At 43.0% G+C, this 20,951-nt stretch overlaps 1 protein-coding gene across 2 annotated transcripts in view; it reads right to left on the bottom strand.

Annotated features, from left to right (window-relative positions):
• rin3 (Ras and Rab interactor 3) overlaps window positions 1-20,951 on the bottom strand; it is a 54,027-nt gene that overhangs the window by 30,555 nt on the left and 2,521 nt on the right. The window contains exons 2-4 of one of the 2 annotated variants that reach the window (XM_061886495.1): window positions 12,591-13,083; window positions 9,070-9,181; window positions 8,905-8,977 (exon numbers count right to left, since the gene is read on the bottom strand). In XM_061886495.1, coding sequence (XP_061742479.1) covers window positions 8,905-8,977; window positions 9,070-9,181; window positions 12,591-13,083 — 678 coding nt within the window. The remainder of the gene's footprint in view (window positions 1-8,904; window positions 8,978-9,069; window positions 9,182-12,590; window positions 13,084-20,951) is intronic. The other variant, XM_061886496.1, reaches the window with a different exon arrangement.

Below are 20,951 nucleotides of genomic sequence, written 5' to 3'. Positions count from 1 at the left end.
ATCTTTCATCCTTGCTCAAATTAATGGGGAAATTGTCGTTTTCTCGGTCCTAATAGCTGTTTTTGTTGGAGGCTCCCATTAAAAACAATGTGAATATGTGAGGAGCCATCAACATGTGACGTCATCGTCTGCGACTTCCTGTACAGGCAGGGCTTTTCTCTTAGTACCGAAAGTTGTGAACTTTATCGTGGATGTTCTCTACTAAATCCTTTCAGCAAAAATATGGCAATATCGCGAAATGATGAAGTATGACACATAGAATGGACCTGCTATCCCCGTTTAAATAAGAAAATCTCATTTCAGTAGGCCTTTAATGCTGACACACAAGTGTGTTTGTATTATTAAAGGCCTACTGAAAGGAGATGTTCTTATTTAAACGGGGATAGTGAAGTGAAATATATTTATATAGCGCTTTTCTCTAGTGACTCAAAGCGCTTTACATAGTGAAACCCAATATCTAAGTTACATTTAAATCAGTGTGGGTGGCACTGGGAGCAGGTGGGTAAAGTGTCGTGCTCAAGGACACAACGGCAGTGACTAGGATGGCGGAAGCGGGAATCGAACCTGCATCCCTCAAGTTGCTGGCACGGCCGCTCTACCAACCGAGCTATGCTGCCCATTCTATGTGTCATACTTCATCATTTCGCGATATTGCCATATTTTTGCTGAAAGGATTTAGTAGAGAACATCCACGATAAAGTTCGCAACTTTCGGTGCTAACAGAAAAGCCCTGCATGTACAGGAAGTCGCAGACGATGACGTCACATGTTGATGTCTCCTCACATACTCACATTGTTTTTAATGGGAGTCTCCAACAAAAACAGTGATTCAGACCGAGAAAACGACAATTTCCCCATTAATTTGGGCGAGGATGAAAGATTCGTGTTTGAGGATATTGATAGCGACGGACTAGAAAAAACATCAACTAAAAAACGAGTTTAAAAAAAAAAAACACGATTGCATTGGGACGGATTCCGATGTTTTTAGACACATTTACTAGGATAATTCTGTGAAATCCTTTATCTTTCTACTGTGTTGCTAGTGTTTAAGTGAGTTTAATAGTACCTGATAGTCGGAAGGGTGTGTCCACAGCTGTCTTGACGCCAGTGTCTCAGGGGTGTCGACGGCAGCTGTATGGATGACACAAGCTCAGCTGATCTCCGGTAAGAAGCGACTTTTTAACCACAATTTTCTCACCGAAACCTGCTGGTTGACATTCGGTCGGGTTCCATGTCTACTTGACCGCTGTGATCCATCGTAAAGTTTCACCTCCGGGAATTTTAAACAAGGAATCACCGTGTGTTTGTGTGGCTAAAGGCTAAAGCTTCCCACCTCCATCTTTCTACTTTGACTTCTCCAATATTAATTGAACAAATTGCAAAAGATTCAGCAACACAGATGTCCAAAATACTGTGTAATTATGCCGTTAAAGCAGACGACTTTTAGCTGTGTGTGTGTGCAGCGCTCATACTTCCTAACAATCCGTGACGTCCTGCTTACACGTCATCATTACACAACGTTTCCAAGACGAAACTCCCGGTAAATTTAAAATTGCAATTTAGTAAACTAAAAAAGGCCGTATTGGCATGTGTTGCAATGCTAATATTTCATCATTGGTATGTAAACTATCAGACTGCGTGGTCGCTAGTAGTGGCTTTCAGTAGGTCTTTAACTCACAATGGCATTCATTTTGTATTGTTTCAGTTTGCCAAATTCCTCAGTAAAGTCACTAAAACACCACGATGGAGTTATTGAGTCTGTTTAGCTGATTGGAGAGCTAGGTTGTGCAGCTTGTGGGTCCATGACCATGACTTCTGCTTTGTTTGATCAGCCGTTTTACTGCCCTGTTACAGACATAGTTTGGAAACAGCTAAGGCATGTAAATAAACATTTATAGAGCATTTCTATATAAATATTAATCTTGCAATGTATATATCTGCGGCTTGTAGTCCGGCGCGGCTTATATATGGAAACTTATTTATTGTCCCTAAAATTTACATACCCAAATTATAATCCAGAAAATACGGTAAGTGTTGCTTTAGTGATGAGAACTGTGAACAAATATGTGTGTGGTGGTCCTACTCGTATGGATTCTATGAATTCCAAGCAACGTTTGTAAGTTTTACAATATAACTAAAACAATTTTTACTTACTTAAGTGTCCCATGTGTGATGTTTGCAGGAGTGTTTTCATGTATATTTGTACCTGCTAGCGCAGGGGTCACCAACCTTTTTGAAAGCAAGAGCTACTTCTTGGGTACTGATTAATGCCAAGGGCTACCAGTTTGATACACACTTAGATAAATTGCCAGAAATACACAATTTTCTCAATTTACCTTTAATAAATAAATCTAGATAACATAAAATAAAAAATGGTTATTTCTGTCTGTCATTCCGTCGTACATTTTTTTTCCTTTTACGGAAGGTTTTTTGTAGAGGATAAATGATGAAAAAAAACACTTAATTGAACGGTTTAAAAGAGGAGAAAACACAAAAAAAATGAAAATTAAATTTTGAAACATAATTTATCTTCAATTCTGACTCTTTAAAATTCAAAATTCAACCGAAAAAAATGAAGAGAAAAACTAGCTAATTGGAATCTTTTTTTAAGAATTAAAAAAATAATTTATGGAACATCATTAGTCATTTTTCCTGGTTAAGATTAATTTTAGAATTTTGATGACATGTTTTAAATAGGTTGGAATCCACTTTGAAATAAGATTTAAATTTGATTCTACAGATTTTCTAGATTTGCCATACTATTTTTTTTTAATTTTAATCATAATAAGTCTGAAGAGATATTTCACAAATATTCTTCGTCTAAAAAACAGAAGCTAAAATGAAGAATTAAATTAAAATTTATTTATTATTCCTTACGCTAAAAAAGTAAAAAATACTTGAACATTGATTTAAATTGTCAGGAAAGAAGAGGAAGGAAATTAAAAGGTAAAAAGGTATATGTGTTTAAAAATCCTAAAATAATTTTCAAGGTTGTATTTTTTTCTCTAAAATTGTCTTTCTGAAAGTTATAAGAAGCAAAGTAAATAAATAAATGAATTTATTTAAACAAGTGAAGACCAAGACTGTAAAATATTTTCTTGGATTTTCAAATTCTATTTTGAGTTTTGTCTTAAAGATGTCGAGCAAAGGGAGACCAGCTTGCTAGTAAATAAATACAATTTAAAAAATAGAGGCAGCTCACTGGTAAGTGCTGCTATTTGAGCTATTTTTAGAACAGTCCAGCGGGCGACTCATCTGGTCCTTACGGGCGACCTGGTGGTGACCCCTGTGCTATTGTAATGTAATGACACTAGCGTCGTTAGCATTAGCTAACTTGCTAATGCTAACGACGAGTGTGTGTGTTAGTATTATTAACTTGCAACATTATTTTTGTACTGTTTCAGTTTCACAAATTCCTCAGTAAATTCACCGAAACGTCACCGTGGAATTATTGAGTCTGCTAAGCTGATGATTGGAGAGCTAGCTTCCGCAGCTAGTTGGTCCATGTTTTGTTTGTTGTCGCCGTTTTACTGCCTTGTCACAGGCACCGTTTGGCAACAGCTAAGGCAAGTAAATAAACTTTTACAGATTCTTTCTGTGCAAATATTCATTTTGCGATGTATATGTCTGCGGCTTGTAGTCCGGTGCGACTAATATATGGAAACATATTTATTGTCCCAAAAAAGTACATACCGGTGTGCTCTATCGTCCGGAAAATTGCACCGAACCAATGTGTGTGCGGTGTTGGTTTTAAAAGTGTGTCAGTAGACAGTCAAAGAGCTGTTTTGTCTAATATCACTATCAAGCGCTCAATGGGGTGTTCATTAAATACTTTCATTCTCATACCCAGTTTGGGTACCCCGCCCCTAGTCCACAGTGGCTGGGGTTACACCACAAGTACAGTTCTTTGGTGCACATTGGCTATCACCCCTTCAACAACGGAAAGAAAAAAAAAGCATTTTCCAGCCGTCTGATCTTGGACCAGAGTCCTGGCTCACAGATTGTGTCTCAATTTGCACATTTTCAGTGTGCAAGGAGAGTAACTGATCCGGGACAGCACTAAAATGTGCACAGTCAGCACTTAAGTAACGCTGCTCCATTTGAGACATAGTGGAGGTCAGGACTTTGTGTCTGTCAGTACAGTTTTTTCCCCACACCAAATGTAATAAAGCAGGTGTCAAACTCAAGGCCCCGGGGTCCAGATCTGGCCCGCGACATCATTTTATCTGGCCCGCAAACACCTGGAAATCATATAAAGTAGTTTATTTTTTCTCACTACATGTAATTGATTGTTTACATTTTTGAACTTTTTTATGGTCGAATATTGCAACAAATATTACAGTATATTATCACACTCCAATGCTGAAGTGAAATGCTGACACAATTGAAGAGTTTGAATTTGGTTTGGAACTTGGAAAAGTGTTAGTTTGAAAGTCCAGGATGAGAGGAATAGCTTGAATGCTTAGAGAAGGTTGAAAAATATGGGAGTTGTGCAACTCGGAAAAAAATTCCCCATCATTTCAATGGGAAATTCCTGGAAATTTGGGAAAAGCGGGATTATTTGGAAAATGATTATGAGCATGAATGTCCTGAATGAGCTGAATTGGTTTGTGTTGGAATTGTTGGAATGTTGAAGTAGTAAATGGTCTTAGGGAATTTCGGGAAAATCAGGAATTTTTTTGAAAATGGTTTTTGCGCGCTCTATTTTCCAAATTTTTTCATCCGATTCAAACCGTTCCAATTTCAAACTGTTCGGCTTGTATGGGAATGGCGGACTTTTCCTTGACAAATTCCAAAAATTTCCCAGATTTCCCAAAATTCCAGCTTTTCCTGGGCATTTTCCCCATTCAAATTCACCAATTCCACATTTTTCACCCGATTCAAACCATTCCACCGTCAAACCAGAAGAGGCAATTCCCGGAGTAATGGCGTGTGAATGCTCCAATGCTGAAATTGAAGTGAATTGCTGACAGGATGTAGTATGAATGTTGAAGAGTTTGAATTTCCAGGAAAACTGGAATTTGGTTTGGAACATTTTGTTTGGGACTTGGAAAAGTTTTAGTTTGATAGTCCAGGATAAAAGGAATAGGTTAACGTTTGAATGGTTTGAGAAGGTTGGAAAAAATGTGGGAATTGTGCAACTTGGAAAAATTTCCCATTGATTTCAATGGGACATTCCTGGAAATTTGGGGATTTTGGGGAAAAGCGGGATTATTTGGAAAATGGTTTTGGCGCACTCTATTTTCCACATTTTTCATCCGATTCAAACCGTTCCAACTTCAAACTGTTCGGCACATTTGGGAATGGCGGACTTTTCTGTGACAAATTCCCAGATTTCCCGGAATTCCATGTTTTCCAGGGCATTTTTCCCATTCAAAATGAATTGGACATTTTACAAAAACATTCACCATTTCCACATTTTTCACCCGATTCAAACCGTTCCAAATTCAAACTGTTCATCTTATTTGGGAGTCGCGGAATTTTCTTTGACAAATTCTAAAAATTCCCAGATTTCCCAGAAATCAAGGTTTTCCCGGGGCATTTTTCCCCATTCAAAATGAATTGGCCATTTTTAAAACATAAACATTTTTCACCCGATTTCACCGTCAACACATTCCACTATCCTTGAAACTCAAACTACATTTTTTACAATGTCTTAAGAATTCCAGGATTTTTCAGATTTCCTGGTTTTCCAAAGCCCAATTTCCAGCCTTTTTTCTGGCAACTACTCCTCCCACATTTTTCAATCTACTCCCACGATCAAAAAGTTACTCTTAAACTGGGCAAAAAAACTAAGTTATTTTTGAACTGGAAAAATTCCCAGTTTTCCCAAAATTCCAGGAATTCCGTAATACCATTTCTCAATTAAACATTTTACTACTTCCTCATTTCTCCACCGATTTGAACAATTCCAACACCAACCATTTCAACTCGTTCAAGTTTTTGTTTTTTTTACAATTTTCAAAAAATTCCCGAAATTCCCAACATTTAAGATATTGTCATTGAAATCAATGGGACATTCTTCAAAGTTCTACTCCTGCCACATTTTTCAACCCACTTCAAACGTTCCACCGTCAAAACATTGCTCTTAATCAGGGCAAAAAGCAAAGTTGTTTTTCGAACTGGAAAAATTCCCGGTTTTCCCTAAATTCCAGGAATTCCATAATACCATTTTTCCATTCAACATGTAACTATTTCCACATTTCTTGACCGATTTCAACAATTCCAACACCAACCATTTCAACTCATTCAGACCATCAAAGTTTTTATTTTACCATTTTCAAAAAATTCCCGAAATTCCCAACATTTTGGAAATTGCCATTGAAATCACTGGGACATTCTTCAAAGTTCTACTCCTCCCACATTTTTCATCTGATTCCTCTTAATCAGGGCAAAAATCTATATTTTTTTTCAAACTGGAAAAATTCCCAGTTTTCCCAAAATTCCAGAAATTCCGCAATACCATTTCTCAATTCAACATTTTACTACTTCCACATTTCTCAACAGATTTGAACAATTCCAACACCAACCATTTTAACTCATTCAGACCATTCAAGTTTTTTTTTGTTGTTTTTTTTACTATTTTCAAAAAAATTCCCGAAATTCCCAATATTTTGAAACTTGCCAGAGAGATCAATTGGACATTCTTCAAAGTTTTACAACTTCCAAATTTTTCAACCCACTTCAAAAGTCAAAACATTCCTTTTAATCAGGGTAAAAAGCAAAGTTGTTTTTGGAACTGGAAAAATGTCCGGTTTTCCCTAGATTACAGGAATTCCGTAATACCATTTTTCAATTCAACATGTTACTACTTCCACATCTCTCGACCGATTTGAACAATTCCAACACCAACCATTTCAACACATTCCGACCATTCAACTTTTTTTGTATCATTTAAAAAAAATTCCCGAAATTCCCAACATTTTGGAAATTGCCATTGAAATCAATGGGACATTCTTTAAAGTTCTACAACTTCGACATTTTTCATCTGATTCCACTTAATCAGTGCAAAAACAAAGTTGTTTTTCAAACTGTAAAAAAATCCTAGTTTTCCCGAAATTCCAGGAATTTCGTAATACCATTTCTCAATTCAACATGTAACTATTTCCACATTTCTCAACCCATTTGAACAATTCCAACACCAACCATTTCAACTCATTCAGACTTTCAAAGTTTTTATTTTACCATTTTCAAAAAATTCCCGAAATTCCCAACATTTTGGAAATTGCCATTGAAATCAATGGAGCATTCTTCAAAGTTCTACTCCTCCCACATTTTTCAACCCACTTCCACCGTTCCACCGTCAAAACATTCCTCTTAATTAGGATCAAAAAACAAAGTTGTTTTTCGAACTGGAAAAAAAATCCCAGTTTTCCCGAAATTCCAGGAATTCCGTAATACCATTTCTCAAGTCAACATGTTACTACTTCCACATTTCTCGACCCATTTGAACAATTCCAACACCAACCATTTCAACTCATTCAGACCTTCAAAGTTTTTATTTTACCATTTTCAAAAAAATCACGAAATTCCCAACATTTTAGAAATTGCCATTGAAATCAATGGGACAACTTACGCATTTTTCATGTGATTCAAACCGTTCCAACTTCAAAATATTCGGACTGTTTGGGAATTGTTTGCTATACTTCCAACAAGTCAAAAAAAAAAAAAAATCCAGGATTTCAGTTCAACTTCAGCCCAGAGGCAAATTCATACATTATTTGTAGTCACGAGCAGCCCTCAGATGGCACATTTTTCAAACATTCACCATTTCCACATTTTTCACCCGATTCAAACTGTTCCAACTTTAAACTGTTCATCTTATTTGGGAATCGCAAACTTTTCTTTGAAAAATTCCAAAACTTCCCAGATTTCCCACAATTCAAGACTTTCCGGGGCACTTTTCCCATTAAAAATGAATTGGCCATTTTTCAAACATTCACCATTTCTACATTTTTCAACCTATTCAAACCGTTCCACCGTCGACTTATTCCACACTCCTAGAAACTCAAACTACGTTTTTTCCAATTTCCAAAAAATTCCAGGATATTCCAGAATTCCTGCTTTTCCAAAGACATATTTCCACCCTTATTTCTGTCGACTACTCCTCCCACATTTTTCAACCCACTTCCACCGTTCCACCGTCAAAACATTCCTCTTAATCAGGGCAAAAACAAAGTTGTTTTTCGAACTGGAAAAAAATCCCAGTTTTCCCGAAATTCCAGGAATTCCGTAATACCATTTCTCAAGTCAACATGTTACTACTTCCACATTTCTCGACCCATTTGAACAATTCCAAGACCAACCATTTCAACTCATTCAGACCGTCAAAGTTTTTATTTTACCATTTTCAAAAAATTCCCGAAATTCCCAACATTTTGGAAATTGCCATTGAAATCAATAGGAAAACGTCCGCATTTTTCATCTGAATCAAACCGTTCCAACTTTAAAATATTCGGCCTGTTTGGGAATTGTGTGCTCTACTTCCAACAAGTCTAAAAAAAAAATCCAGGATTTCAGTTCAACTTCAGCCCAGAGGCAAATTCATACATTATTGGCAGTTCTGATGGCACCCATAACTGTGATGTGGCCCTCGATGAAAAGCAGATTGACAGCCCTGTATTAAAGCATGCATGGAGTGCAGGACAAGAACACTTACCTCACAACCGTCCCGGTGAGAAAATGAAATGCACTGCGAGTTCACTTTGCTGGAATGCAGCGTGAAGAAGGGTGAGAAACTTTAAGGACTACCTCTTACTGGCTGACAGCTAATTGGTAAGAGGTTGGCGTGCTACTAACCAGTCTGTGCAGAAACCCAGAGATGCAGCCAGACTCCTATTGTTGTTCAGCTGCCTAATTAAAAGGTGTGTCCCCAAGTCTGCAAATGTCTTTTAGTGCGTCTTACCTGCTGACACAGTAGAAGGAGACCAGTTTGTAGATGTCGTCAAAAACAAGAGACGAACCCTCTAAGTGAAGAACTGAGTAAAAATAAACAAATAGAGCGTGATTCTTTCTTGTTTTTTAACTTATCTGTATTCATGAGGCTTGTGGTTTGTATTTGAACGCCTACATGTTTTGTACTGTTGGACATTCAGGTTTTGTACCGGCGACAAGTCCTGGTTCTCCGGCACGCGCACGGACAGTGTCATATTGTGGTCCTCGGTGCTCTGGACCAGGAAAGCCTGTAAGAACCAGAACCATTTGAAGAAACATCACCTTAAAGGGGAACATTATCAGCAGACCTATGTAAGCGTCAATATATACCTTGATGGTGCAGAAAAAAGACCATCTATTATTTTAACTGATTTCCGAACTCTAAATGGGTGAATTTTGGCGGATTAAACGCCTTTCTGTTTATCGCTCTTTTTGCGATGACGTCAGAATGTGATGTCCCCGAGGTAATACAGCCGCCGTTTTCATTTTCAACACATTGCAAACGTTGGGTCTCAGCTCTGCTATTTTCCGTTTTTTCGACTATTTTTTGGAACCTTGGAGACATCATGCCTCGCCGGTGTGTTGTCGGAGGGTGTAACAACACTAACAGGGAGGGATTCAAGTTGCACCACTGGCCCGAAGATGCCAAAGTGTCTTCCGCCAGACCCCCATTGAATGTACCAAAGTGTCTCCACATTTTACCGGCGATGACAGACATGGCACAGAGATGTATGGATAACTTGCAGATGCATTTGGGACGGCGTGGCGCAGTGGGAGAGTGGCCGTGCGCAACCCGAGGGTCCCTGGTTCAAATCCCACCTAGTACCAACCTCGTCACGTCCGTTGTGTCCTGAGCAAGACACTTCACCCTTGCTCCTGATGGGTGCTGGTTAGTGCCTTGCATGGCAGCTCCCCCCATCGGTGTGTGAATGGGTAAATGTGGAAGTAGTGTCAAAGCGCTTTGAGTACCTAGAAGGTAGAAAAGCGCTATACAAGTACAACCCATTTATTATTTATTTATAACCTGCAGATGCATTTGCAACGATAAAGTCAACAAAATCACAAAGGTGAGTTTTGTTGATGTTGACTTATGTGCTAATCAGACATATTTGGTCGCGGCGTGACTGCCGAATAATCGATGCTAACATGCTACGCTAATCGATGCTAACATGCTATTTACCGGCGGTGCTAAAGCAGACATGGCACAGAGATGTATGGATAACCTGCAGATGCATTTGCAACGATAAAGTCAACGAAATCACAAAGGTGAGTTTTGTTGATGTTGACTTATGTGCTAATCAGACATATTTGGTCGCGGCGTGACTGCCAGCTAATCGATGCTAACATGCTACGCTAATCGATGCTAACATGCTATTTACCGGCGGTGCTAAAGCAGACATGGCACAGAGATATATGGATAACTTGCAGATACATTTGCAACGATAAAGTCAACAAAATCACAAAGGTGAGTTTTGTTAACTTATGTGCTAATCAGACATATTTGGTCGCGGCGTGACTGCCAGCTAATCGATGCTAACATGCTACACTAATCGATGCTAAAATGCTATTTACCGGCGGTGCTAAAGCAGACATGGCACAGAGATGTATGGATAACCTGCAGATGCATTTGCAACAATAAAGTCAACGAAATCACATAGGTGAGTTTTGTTGATGTTGACTGCCAGCTAATCGATCCTAACATGCTACGCTAATCGACGCTAACATGTTATTTACCGGCGGTGCTAAAGCAGATATGGCACAGAGATGTATGGATAACCTGCAGATGCATTTGCAACTATATTACGTTTCCTTCCACCCATATTTAATGCGAAACAAACACTTACCAATCGACGGATTTAAGTTGCTCCAGTGTCACGAGATGCGAAAGTCCTGATCGTTTGGTCCGCACATTTTACCGGCGATGCTAACGCGGCTATCTGGCCATGCTATGGCTATGAATAGCGTCAATAGCTATTCGCTCAATAGCTTCAATTTCTTCTTCAATACTTTCATACTCCAACCATCTGTTTAAATACATGCGTAATCTGTTGAATCGCTTAAGCCGTTGAAATCCGAGTCTGAATCCGAGCTAATGTCGCTATATCTTGCTGTGGTATTCCCATTGTTTGTTTACATTGGCAGCACTGTATGACGTCACGGGGAAATGGATAGTCGCATCGCAAATAGTGAAAATAAAGCACTTTAAAGCTTTTTTTAGGGATATTCCAGGACAGGGAACATTTTGAAAAAAACTTCAAAAAATACAACAAGCCACTGGGAACTGATTTTTATGGTTTTTAACCCTTTTGAAATTGTGATAATGTTCCCCTTTAATTGTGCAAAAGCCAAAAACAGTCATGTTGTCATGTTTGTGTAAATGGTAAATAAAAAGAGAATACAATGATTTGCAAATCCTTTTCAACTTATATTCAATTGAATAGACTGCAAGGACAAGATATTTAACATTCAAACTGGAAAACTTTAGTTGGTTTTTTTGCAAATTTTAGCTCATTTGGAATTTGATGCCTGCAACATGTTTCATAAAGGCTGGCACAAGTGGCAGAATGCTCATCAAACACTTATTTGGAACATGCCACAGGTGAACGGGCTAATTGGGAACAGGTGGGTGCCATGATTGGGTATAAAAGCAGCTTCCATGAAATGCTCAGTCGTTCACAAACAAGGACGGGGCGAGGGTCACCACTTTGTCAACAAATGCCTGAGCAAACTGTTTAAGGACAACATTTCTCAAGCAGCTATTGCTCGGAATTTAGGGATTTCACCATCTACGCTCCGTAATATCATCAAAAGGTTCAGAGAATCTGGAGAAATCACTGAATGTAAGCGTAATAAACACTGAATGCCCGTGACTTTGGATCCCTCAGGGGGCACTGCATCAAAAAGCCACATCAGTGTGTAAAGGACATCACCACATGGGCTCAGGAACACTTCAGAAGACCACTGTCAGTTACTACAGTTGGTCGCTACATCTGTAAGTGCAAGTTAAAACTCTACTATGCAAAGCCACAGCCATTTATCAACAACACCCAGAAACGCTTCACTGGGCCCGAGCCTGAGATAAACTAATGCAAAGTGGAAAAATTATCTGTGGTCTGACGAGTCCACATTTGAAATTTTTTTGGGGAAACTGTGGATGTTGTGTCCTATGGACCAAACAGGAAAATAACCATCCGGACTGTTCTAGGCACAAAGTTAAAAAGCCAGCCATCTGTGATGGTATGGGGGTGTATTAGTGGCCAAGGCATGGGTAACTTACACATCTGTGAAGGCACCATTAATGCTGAAAGGTACATACAGCTTTTGGAGCGACATATGTCACCATCCAAGCAACATTATCATGGACGCCCCTGCTTATTTCAGCAAGACGATGCCAAGCTACGTGTTACAACAGTGTGGCTTTGTAGTAAGAGTGCGGGTACTAGACTGACAACTTCACTGCTTTTGGATTTTGTAATACTTGCTGTGGTTAATGGTATGACTTAAATTTACAACCCTAGTCCAGATCCAAATCATTAGAAAACAGGCCCTACATGGCTGCGTACAAGTAGTTTGTCCACGGCCGCTCCACAAGGCAGTCAGTGTCTCTGACAAAGGTATTTCAAATGTGGTGTAAATATAAACATTGGTGTGTCTCACCCCTGCAGTCTCCTTTTCCAGGATGCATCCAACTTGTTCTCGGCTCAGTCCTCTGGTCAACCACACGGACGTGCTTTCTACCAGCCGATCTATGAAGCTCAGCACCGGCGGCGTAGGAGAGGGTGGAAGGATGAGCGTAGGGATATTTGGGCACGAGGAGAGGGATGGAGACAAAGCTTGGGCGGAGCATGGAGGAGGAGAAGGAACAAAAGTCGGGGGGGGCTCAGGGAGGATGAAAGTCGAGGGAGACAAAGAACAGGGTTGAGGGGAGAGAGGCGGCGGGAGAGAAGATGGAGAAGGTGGATAAGAGGGCAGTGGGGAGGTGGGTTTGGAGACCAGAGGTAGCGAGAAGGGAGGCGGAGGAGGCCGAGAAGGAAGCAGTGAGGACTTCACGGTCGGAGGCGGTGGTTTGGGTCTGCCCGGCCTTGAAGAGGGGACGGGGGTGGGTATGGAAGGGGGAGGCAGGGGTGAGGACTGGGGAGTGTTGGCGTGCCTGCAAAGGACAAAGACAACGTCTAAATTCCACGCTGACAAGTTGGACTCGACGCTCCCGTGTGCAGTTTGAGGCCCCGTTTACACGAAGGTTATCCAGGGTAAATCCCACCTAACCTTATCCTTGTCCACACACAATGGTCGTTTAAGACCCCCTCCGTCCCTCCGTCCGCCAGCGCAACGTGACCTAGTACGCATGCACGGAAAATGCACACGTCAGACTCACCTCTAGTGTAGCTTTTGTGTGCAAGTTCTTGAATGTAACTTACCTGAACAATATCCAGTGTTGTGGTATTTGACAGAACTGGAATCCAGTGTGACTACTGTAGTGAATCACACCTGAGACATCATGAATTAATCAAATCTTTATTAGACACGTAAAAAATGTGATGAAGAACATTTGACAACAATCAGTCTAAGGATCGAGATCTCTGGTCAGGACACTCCTCACTCTTTTGCCTTCACCTTCATTGACCATTCCTTTTTGGGGAGTTCATATACTCTGGACCTAGACGTTGAGTCCGCGAAATACATCAATCAATGTTTATCTATATAGCCCTAAATCACAAGTGTCTCAAAGGGCTGCACAAGCCACAACGGCATCCTCGGTTCAGAGCCCACGAAAGGGCAAGGAAAAACTCACAACCCAGTGGGATGTCAATGTGAATGACTATGAGAAACCTTGCAGAAGACCGCAGATGTGGGTGACCCGACCCCTCTAGGAGAGACCGGATGCAATGGACGTCGAGTGGGTCTAATATAACATTGTGAAAGTCCAGTCCATAGTGGCTCTAACATAAAAGTGTGAGTCCAGTCCATGGTAGGCCAGCAGGAGACCATCCCGAGCGGAGACGGGTCAGCAGCCCAGAGATTTCCCCAACCAATGCACAGGCAAGCGGTCCACCCCCGGATCCCGAGTCTGGACAGCCGGCCCTTCATCCATGGCCACCGGACCTGTGCCACCACTTCCACAAGGGAGAGGGGGGCAGAGGAGAAAGGAAAAGAAACGGCAGATCAACTGGTCTAAAAAGGGGGTCTATTTAAAGGCCAGAGTATACAAATGAGTTTTAAGATGGGACTTAAATGCTTCTACTGAGGTAGCATTTCTAACTGTTACCGGGAGAGCATTCCAGAGTACTGGAGCCCCAATAGAAAACGCTCTGTAGCCTGCAGACTTTTTTTGGGCTCTGGGAATCACTAATAAGCCGGAGTTTTTTGAATACATGGCGGACAATAACTGATCCAGTCTGTTTTGCCAGTCCAAAAGCATTTACTGTTTTCCGTAGTCTTCCCTGGACGGCCAGGTAATACAAAGCACACGCTACCTTTTTTTAATCACATCCACGCATTCTCATTGTTTCTCCTTCAAAAAATGGACAAAGGTTTTCGGTAATCACAGCTGACCTGGACATTGGGAAGTTCTCTTGCCGTCTGAGAAGAGTTGTATCCCAAATAGCTGCAATCTCTTCCTCTTGAGGTAATATAGAAGAAGGAGAAACAAGGTAATGTTTGGATGACTTGTCTCCATATTTCCAGGGGTTAACTCCGAGTTACGAAACTGGCTGTGGCACGGTCCTTCAGGCGTCACTTCCCGTGTGGGGCACAGTCCTTCAGGCGTCACTTCCCGTGTGGGGCACAGTCCTTCAGGCGTCACTTCCCGTGTGGGGCACAGTCCTTCAGGCGTCACTTCCCGTGTGGGGCGCTGTCTTTCTGGCGTCACTTCCCGTGTGGGGCGCTGTCTTTCTGGCGTCACTTCCCGTGTGGGGCGCGGTCCTTCTAGTGTCACTTCCCGTGTAGGGCGCTGTCTTTCTGACGTCACTTCTCGTGTGGGGCGCAATCCTCCTGGCATCACTTCCCGTGTGGGGCGCTGTCTTTCTAACGTCACTTCCCGTGTGGGGCGCAGTCCTTCTGGCGTCACTTCCCGTGTGGGGCGCAGTCCTTCTGGCGTCACTTCCCGTGTGGGGCGCTGTCTTTCTGACGTCACTTCCCGTGTGGGGCGCAATCCTTCTGGCATCACTTCCCGTGTGGGGCGCTGTCTTTCTGACGTCACTTCCCGTATGGGACACTGTCTTTCTGACGTCACTTCCCGTGTGGGGCGCAGTCCTTCTTGGGTCACTTCCCGTGTGGGGCGCAGTCCTTCTGGCGTCACTTCCCGTGTGGGGCGCTGTCCTTCTAGTGTCACTTCCCGTGTGGGGCGCTGTCGTTCTGACGTCACTTCTCGTGTGGGGCGCTATCTTTATGACGTCACTTCCCGTGTGGGGCGCTGTCTTTCTGACGTCACTTCCCGTGTGGGGCGCTGTCTTTCTGGCGTCACTTCCCGTGTGGGGCGCGGTCCTTCTAGTGTCACTTCCCGTGTGGGGCGCAGTCCTTCTAGTGTCACTTCCCGTGTGGGGCGCAGTCCTTCTGGCGTCACTTCCCGTGTGGGGCACTGTCCTTCTAGTGTCACTTCCCGTGTGGGGCGCTGTCGTTCTGACGTCACTTCTCGTGTGGAGCGCTATCTTTCTGACGTCACTTCCCGTGTGGGGCGCTGTCTTTCTGGCGTCACTTCCCGTGTGGGGCGCTGTCTTTCTGGCGTCACTTCCCGTGTGGGGCGCGGTCCTTCTAGTGTCACTTCCCGTGTAGGGCGCTGTCTTTCTGACGTCACTTCCCGTGTGGGGCGCAATCCTTCTGGCATCACTTCCCGTGTGGGGCGCTGTCTTTCTGACGTCACTTCCCGTGTGGGGCACGGTCCTTCTAGTGTCACTTCCCGTGTAGGGCGCTGTCTTTCTGACGTCACTTCCCGTGTGGGGCGCAATCCTTCTGGCATCACTTCCCGTGTGGAGCGCTGTCTTTCTGACGTCACTTCCCGTGTGGGGCGCAGTCCTTCTGGCGTCACTTCCCGTGTGGGGCGCTGTCTTTCTGGCGTCACTTCCCGTGTGGGGCGCTGTCTTTCTGACGTCACTTCCCGTGTGGGGCGCTGTCCTTCTAGTGTCACTTCCCGTGTGGGGCGCTGTCGTTCTGACGTCACTTCTCGTGTGGGGCGCTATCTTTCTGACGTCACTTCCCGTGTGGGGCGCTGTCTTTCTGGCGTCACTTCCCGTGTGGGGCGCTGTCTTTCTGGCGTCACTTCCCGTGTGGGGCGCGGTCCTCCTAGTGTCACTTCCCGTGTAGGGCGCTGTCTTTCTGACGTCACTTCCCGTGTGGGGCGCAATCCTTCTGGCATCACTTCCCGTGTGGGGCGCTGTCTTTCTGACGTCACTTCCCGTGTGGGGCACGGTCCTTCTAGTGTCACTTCCCGTGTAGGGCGCTGTCTTTCTGACGTCACTTCCCGTGTGGGGCGCAATCCTTCTGGCATCACTTCCCGTGTGGAGCGCTGTCTTTCTGACGTCACTTCCCGTGTGGGGCGCAGTCCTTCTGGCGTCACTTCCCGTGTGGGGCGCAGTCCTTCTGGCGTCACTTCCCGTGTGGGGCGCAGTCCTTCTGGCGTCACTTCCCGTGTGGGTCGCTGTCTTTCTGACGTCACTTCCCGTGTGGGGCGCAATCCTTCTGGCATCACTTCCCGTGTGGGGCGCTGTCTTTCTGACGTCACTTCCCGTATGGGACACTGTCTTTCTGACGTCACTTACCGTGTGGGGCGCAGTCCTTCTGGGGTCACTTCCCGTGTGGGGCGCAGTCCTTCTGGCGTCACTTCCCGTGTGGGGCGCTGTCCTTCTAGTGTCACTTCCCGTGTGGGGCGCTGTCGTTCTGACGTCACTTCTCGTGTGGGGCGCTATCTTTCTGACGTCACTTCCCGTGTGGGGCGCTGTCTTTCTGACGTCATTTCCCGTGTGGGGCGCTGTCTTTCTGATGTCACTTCCCGTGTGGGGCGCTGTCCTTCTAGTGTCACTCCCCGTGTGGGGTGCGGTCCTTCTGGCGTCACTTACCGTGTGGGGTGCTGTCTTTCTGACGTCACTTCACGTGTGGGGCGCGGCCCTTCTGGCGTCACTTCACGTGTGGGGCGCTGTCTTTCTGACGTCACTTCCCGTGTGGGGCGCTGTCTTTCTGGCGTCACTTCACGTGTGGGGCGCTGTCTTTCTGGCGTCACTTCACGTGTGGGGCGCTGTCTTTCTGACGTCACTTCACGTGTGGGGCACTGTCTTTCTGACGTCACTTCACGTGTGGGGCGCGGCCCTTCTGACGTCACTTCACGTGTGGGGCGCGGCCCTTCTGGCGTCACTTCACGTGTGGGGCGCTGTCTTTCTGACGTCACTTCACGTGTGGGGCGCTGTCTTTCTGACGTCACTTCCCGTGTGGGGCGCGGTCCTTCTAGTGTCACTTCCCGTGTGGGGCGCAGTCTTTCTGATATCACTTTTCGTGTGGGGCGCTGTTCTTCTAGTGTCACTTCCCGTGTGGGGCGCTGTCTTTCTGACGTCACTTCCCGTGTGGGGCGCGGTCCTTCTGGTGTCACTTCCCGTGTGGGGCGCTGTCTGTTGGGTATCACTTCTCGTGTGGGGTGCCGTCCTTCTAGTGTCACTTCCCGTGTGGGGCGCGGTCCTTCTGGTGTCACTTCCCGTGTGGGGTGCAGTCTTTCTGATATCACTTCCCGTGTGTTGCACGGCCTTTCTGACGTCACTTCCCGTCACTTCCTCTCTGAACTCAGTTTTTAAACGTTCAATGAGTTCACACAAAGCTAAGAGCAGGAGATTCAAGAAATACTTACTTGTGTAAAAAATTGTCCGAGTAGGAGGACCTTAAACGCTGGTTTAGTGTGGCTGAAACGGGGCTTAAACTAAATAATTATTGGTTTAAGGGGTTAAATGACTCAGTGTAGACATGGCCTGAGTGTGTGCTCATGACCAATGCTCATGATGCGCTCCATCACAGTGCGTCATTGTCCCTCTGAAGAATGTTGAGTGAACGTTTTGCCAAAAATAGTATTAAAATATTTGCAGTAAGTTCACGTTTTCCCTGCAATTCTAAGAAAGCAACACAGTGGTAAATATGTTATTCTTATCACCTTACTGCAAATAGAATCTTGTTTTCTCATTACATAATCACAACTTATCTCCGAAACTACTTTCAGCCATGCAACGGTCTGCTTTGTAGAACAACATGAGTACTAAATGCTCATTTTAATTCACTTTGATTCTTGGGGCTAACGATTCAAAACCATTCTCAATTCAAAATCAATACTTTTTAAATAACAGTGTACCAGTTGTATGATTAACTACAAAACCCAAAAGCAGTGAAGTTATTTTTTGCAATCTAATGGCAGCAACACATTGCAAAAAAGTTGTCAGAGGGGCATTTCCTTTTAACAACACTCAGCAAAGGTTTGGGAACTGAGGAGACACATTTTTGAAGTGGAATTCTTTCCCATTCTTGCTTAATGTACAGCTTAGGTTGTTCAGCAATCCAGGGTCTTTGTTGTCGCTACATCTGTAAGTGCAAGTTAAAACTCTACCATGCAAAGCCAAAAAATGTATCAACAACACCCAGAAACGCTTTGCTGGGCCCAGAGCTCATCTTAGAGGGACTGATGCAAAGTGGAAAAGTGTTCTGTGGTCTGTTTGTTTGGTGGAAACTGTGGACGTGGTGTCCACCGTACCATAGAGGAATAGAACCATCCGGATTGTTCCAGGGTCTAAGTGTAAAAGGCAGCATGTGTGATGGTATGGGGGTGTATTAGTGGCCAAGAGATGGGTAACTTACACATCTGTGATGGCACCATTAATGCTGAAAAGTACATACAGCTTTTGGAGCAACATATGTCGCCATCCAAGCAACGTTATCATGGACGCCCCTGCTTATTTCAGCAAGACGATGCCAAGCCACGTGTTACAACAGCGTGGCTTCATAGTAAAAGAGTGCGGGTAGTAGACTGTCCAGACATTAAACATGTGTAGTGCAATATGAAGGCTGAAATATGAGGCGGGAGACTGAACAACTTAAGCTGTACATCAAGCAAAAATGGGAATGAATTCCACTTCAAAAATGTGTCTCCTCAGTTCCCAAAAATGCCTTTTTTGCAATGTGTTGCTGCCATTTAATTCTAAGTTCATGATTATTTGCAGAAAAAAAATTAAATTTCTCAGAGTGAACATGAAATATCTTGTCTTTGCAGTCTATTCAATTGAATATAAGTTGAAAAGGATTTGCAAATCATTGTATTCTCTTTTTATTTACTATTTACACAAAGTGACAACCTCACTGCTTTTGGCCTTTGTACTTTTTGCTTTAAAAAAAAATGTTACCGTAAGGAAGTCGCAAACAGTGCCTTTAAAAGATTTTTTTTTTTTTAAATACAATTTTACCCTCACTGCACACGTCTAAAGAAAAACGAGTGAGGAGACTCGACTGGTGCACCCGCTGGCAAAAATTCACTCCAAAACTCAGCCTGGAAGAATTACAGGGAAAACTCTTATCAAGTTTTTGCGCATTTAAATGACAAGTAAAACGTTTAACAACGTTCCTGTAAGACATTTTTTACACTAAAATTGCATCTTTTTGAAGCTGAATATACAGAAGACAGTGTGGGCGTCAACTCACTTTTTGTGTATTTTTTTACGCATTTAAATCAGAAAAGACGGGCGATTCCGGAAGCCCGCGCATGCAGATTTATCTATTTTTTTACCGCCCAGTTTGCTTGTTTTTTGTTGTTGTTTTTTTATCGATTTTTGACACTAAAATTGCATTTGTGTGTAAAAACTGGACAAATGAGGATGCACAACCTTCTCTTTTTGAAGCTGGGTATACAGAAGACAGTGTTCGCGTCAACGCACTTTTTGTGTATTTTGTACGCATTGAAATCAGAAAGGACGGGCGATTCCGGAAGCCCGCGCACGCAGATTTTTTATTTTTTTACCACCAGGTTTGATTGTTTTTATTTTTTAAATTTGATCGATTTTTGACACTAAAATTGCATTTTTGTGTAAACAATGGACAAGTGAGGATTCATAACCTTTACTTTTTGAAGCCGAATATACAGAAGACAGTGTTGGCGTTAAAACACTTTTTGTGTATTTTTTAGGCATTGAAATCAGAAAACACGGGTGATTCCGGAAGCCCGCGCATGCAGATTTATCTATTTTTTTACCGCCCAGTTTGCTTGTTTTTTGTTGTTGTTTTTTGTTGTTGTTTTTTTATCGATTTTTGACACAAAAATTGCATTTGTGTGTAAAAACTGGACAAATGAGGATGCACAACCTTCTCTTTTTGAAGCTGGATATACAGAAGACAGTGTTCACGTCAACGCACTTTTTGTGTATTTTTTACGCATTGAAATCAGAAAGGAGGGGCGATTCCGGAAGCCCATGCACGCAGATGTTTTGTTCATTTTTACCACAAAGTTTGCTTGTTTTTATTTTATTGATTTTTGACACAACAATTGCATTTGTGTGTAAACACTGGAGAAATGAGGATTCATAACCTTATCTTTTTGAAGCTGAACATACCGAAGACAGTGGTCAACAAACAGGGTACATATTTGTTGACCTGCAAGATAAAGGTGACGTTATAACACCGAAACGCCCTCAGAAGAGGTGCGTTAAAACATGGCCCACTAGCAAGCAGCTAACCTCCATCTCTGTCTCCATGGTAACAAATAAAGCAAGTTTCTTACAAGTAGCATTATCACTGGAGGACAAGAAATAGCTAAACATGCTTTACTACACAGCGTAGGAGGATACAATAGCTCGCCCCCGTAACAATGTAAACAAACGCCATGGGTGGATCTACACCTGACATCTACTGTAATGATACCAAGTACAGGAGAGTACCTTTCTGTTTATTCTCTACTGTATTAGTAGTGTTACTGTATTAAGAAATTTATAGAGCAGAACTAAATGTAAGCAACAGGACAAAAGAGCTGGCATTAGTTTGTGTTCCATCAGGACCACATCATCTGCAAAA

Source organism: Nerophis ophidion, linkage group LG24 (genome assembly GCF_033978795.1).
Source record: "Nerophis ophidion isolate RoL-2023_Sa linkage group LG24, RoL_Noph_v1.0, whole genome shotgun sequence".
In the NCBI taxonomy this organism is placed as follows: Eukaryota; Metazoa; Chordata; class Actinopteri; order Syngnathiformes; family Syngnathidae; genus Nerophis; species Nerophis ophidion.
This window is presented reverse-complemented; position numbering and strand designations above follow the sequence as displayed.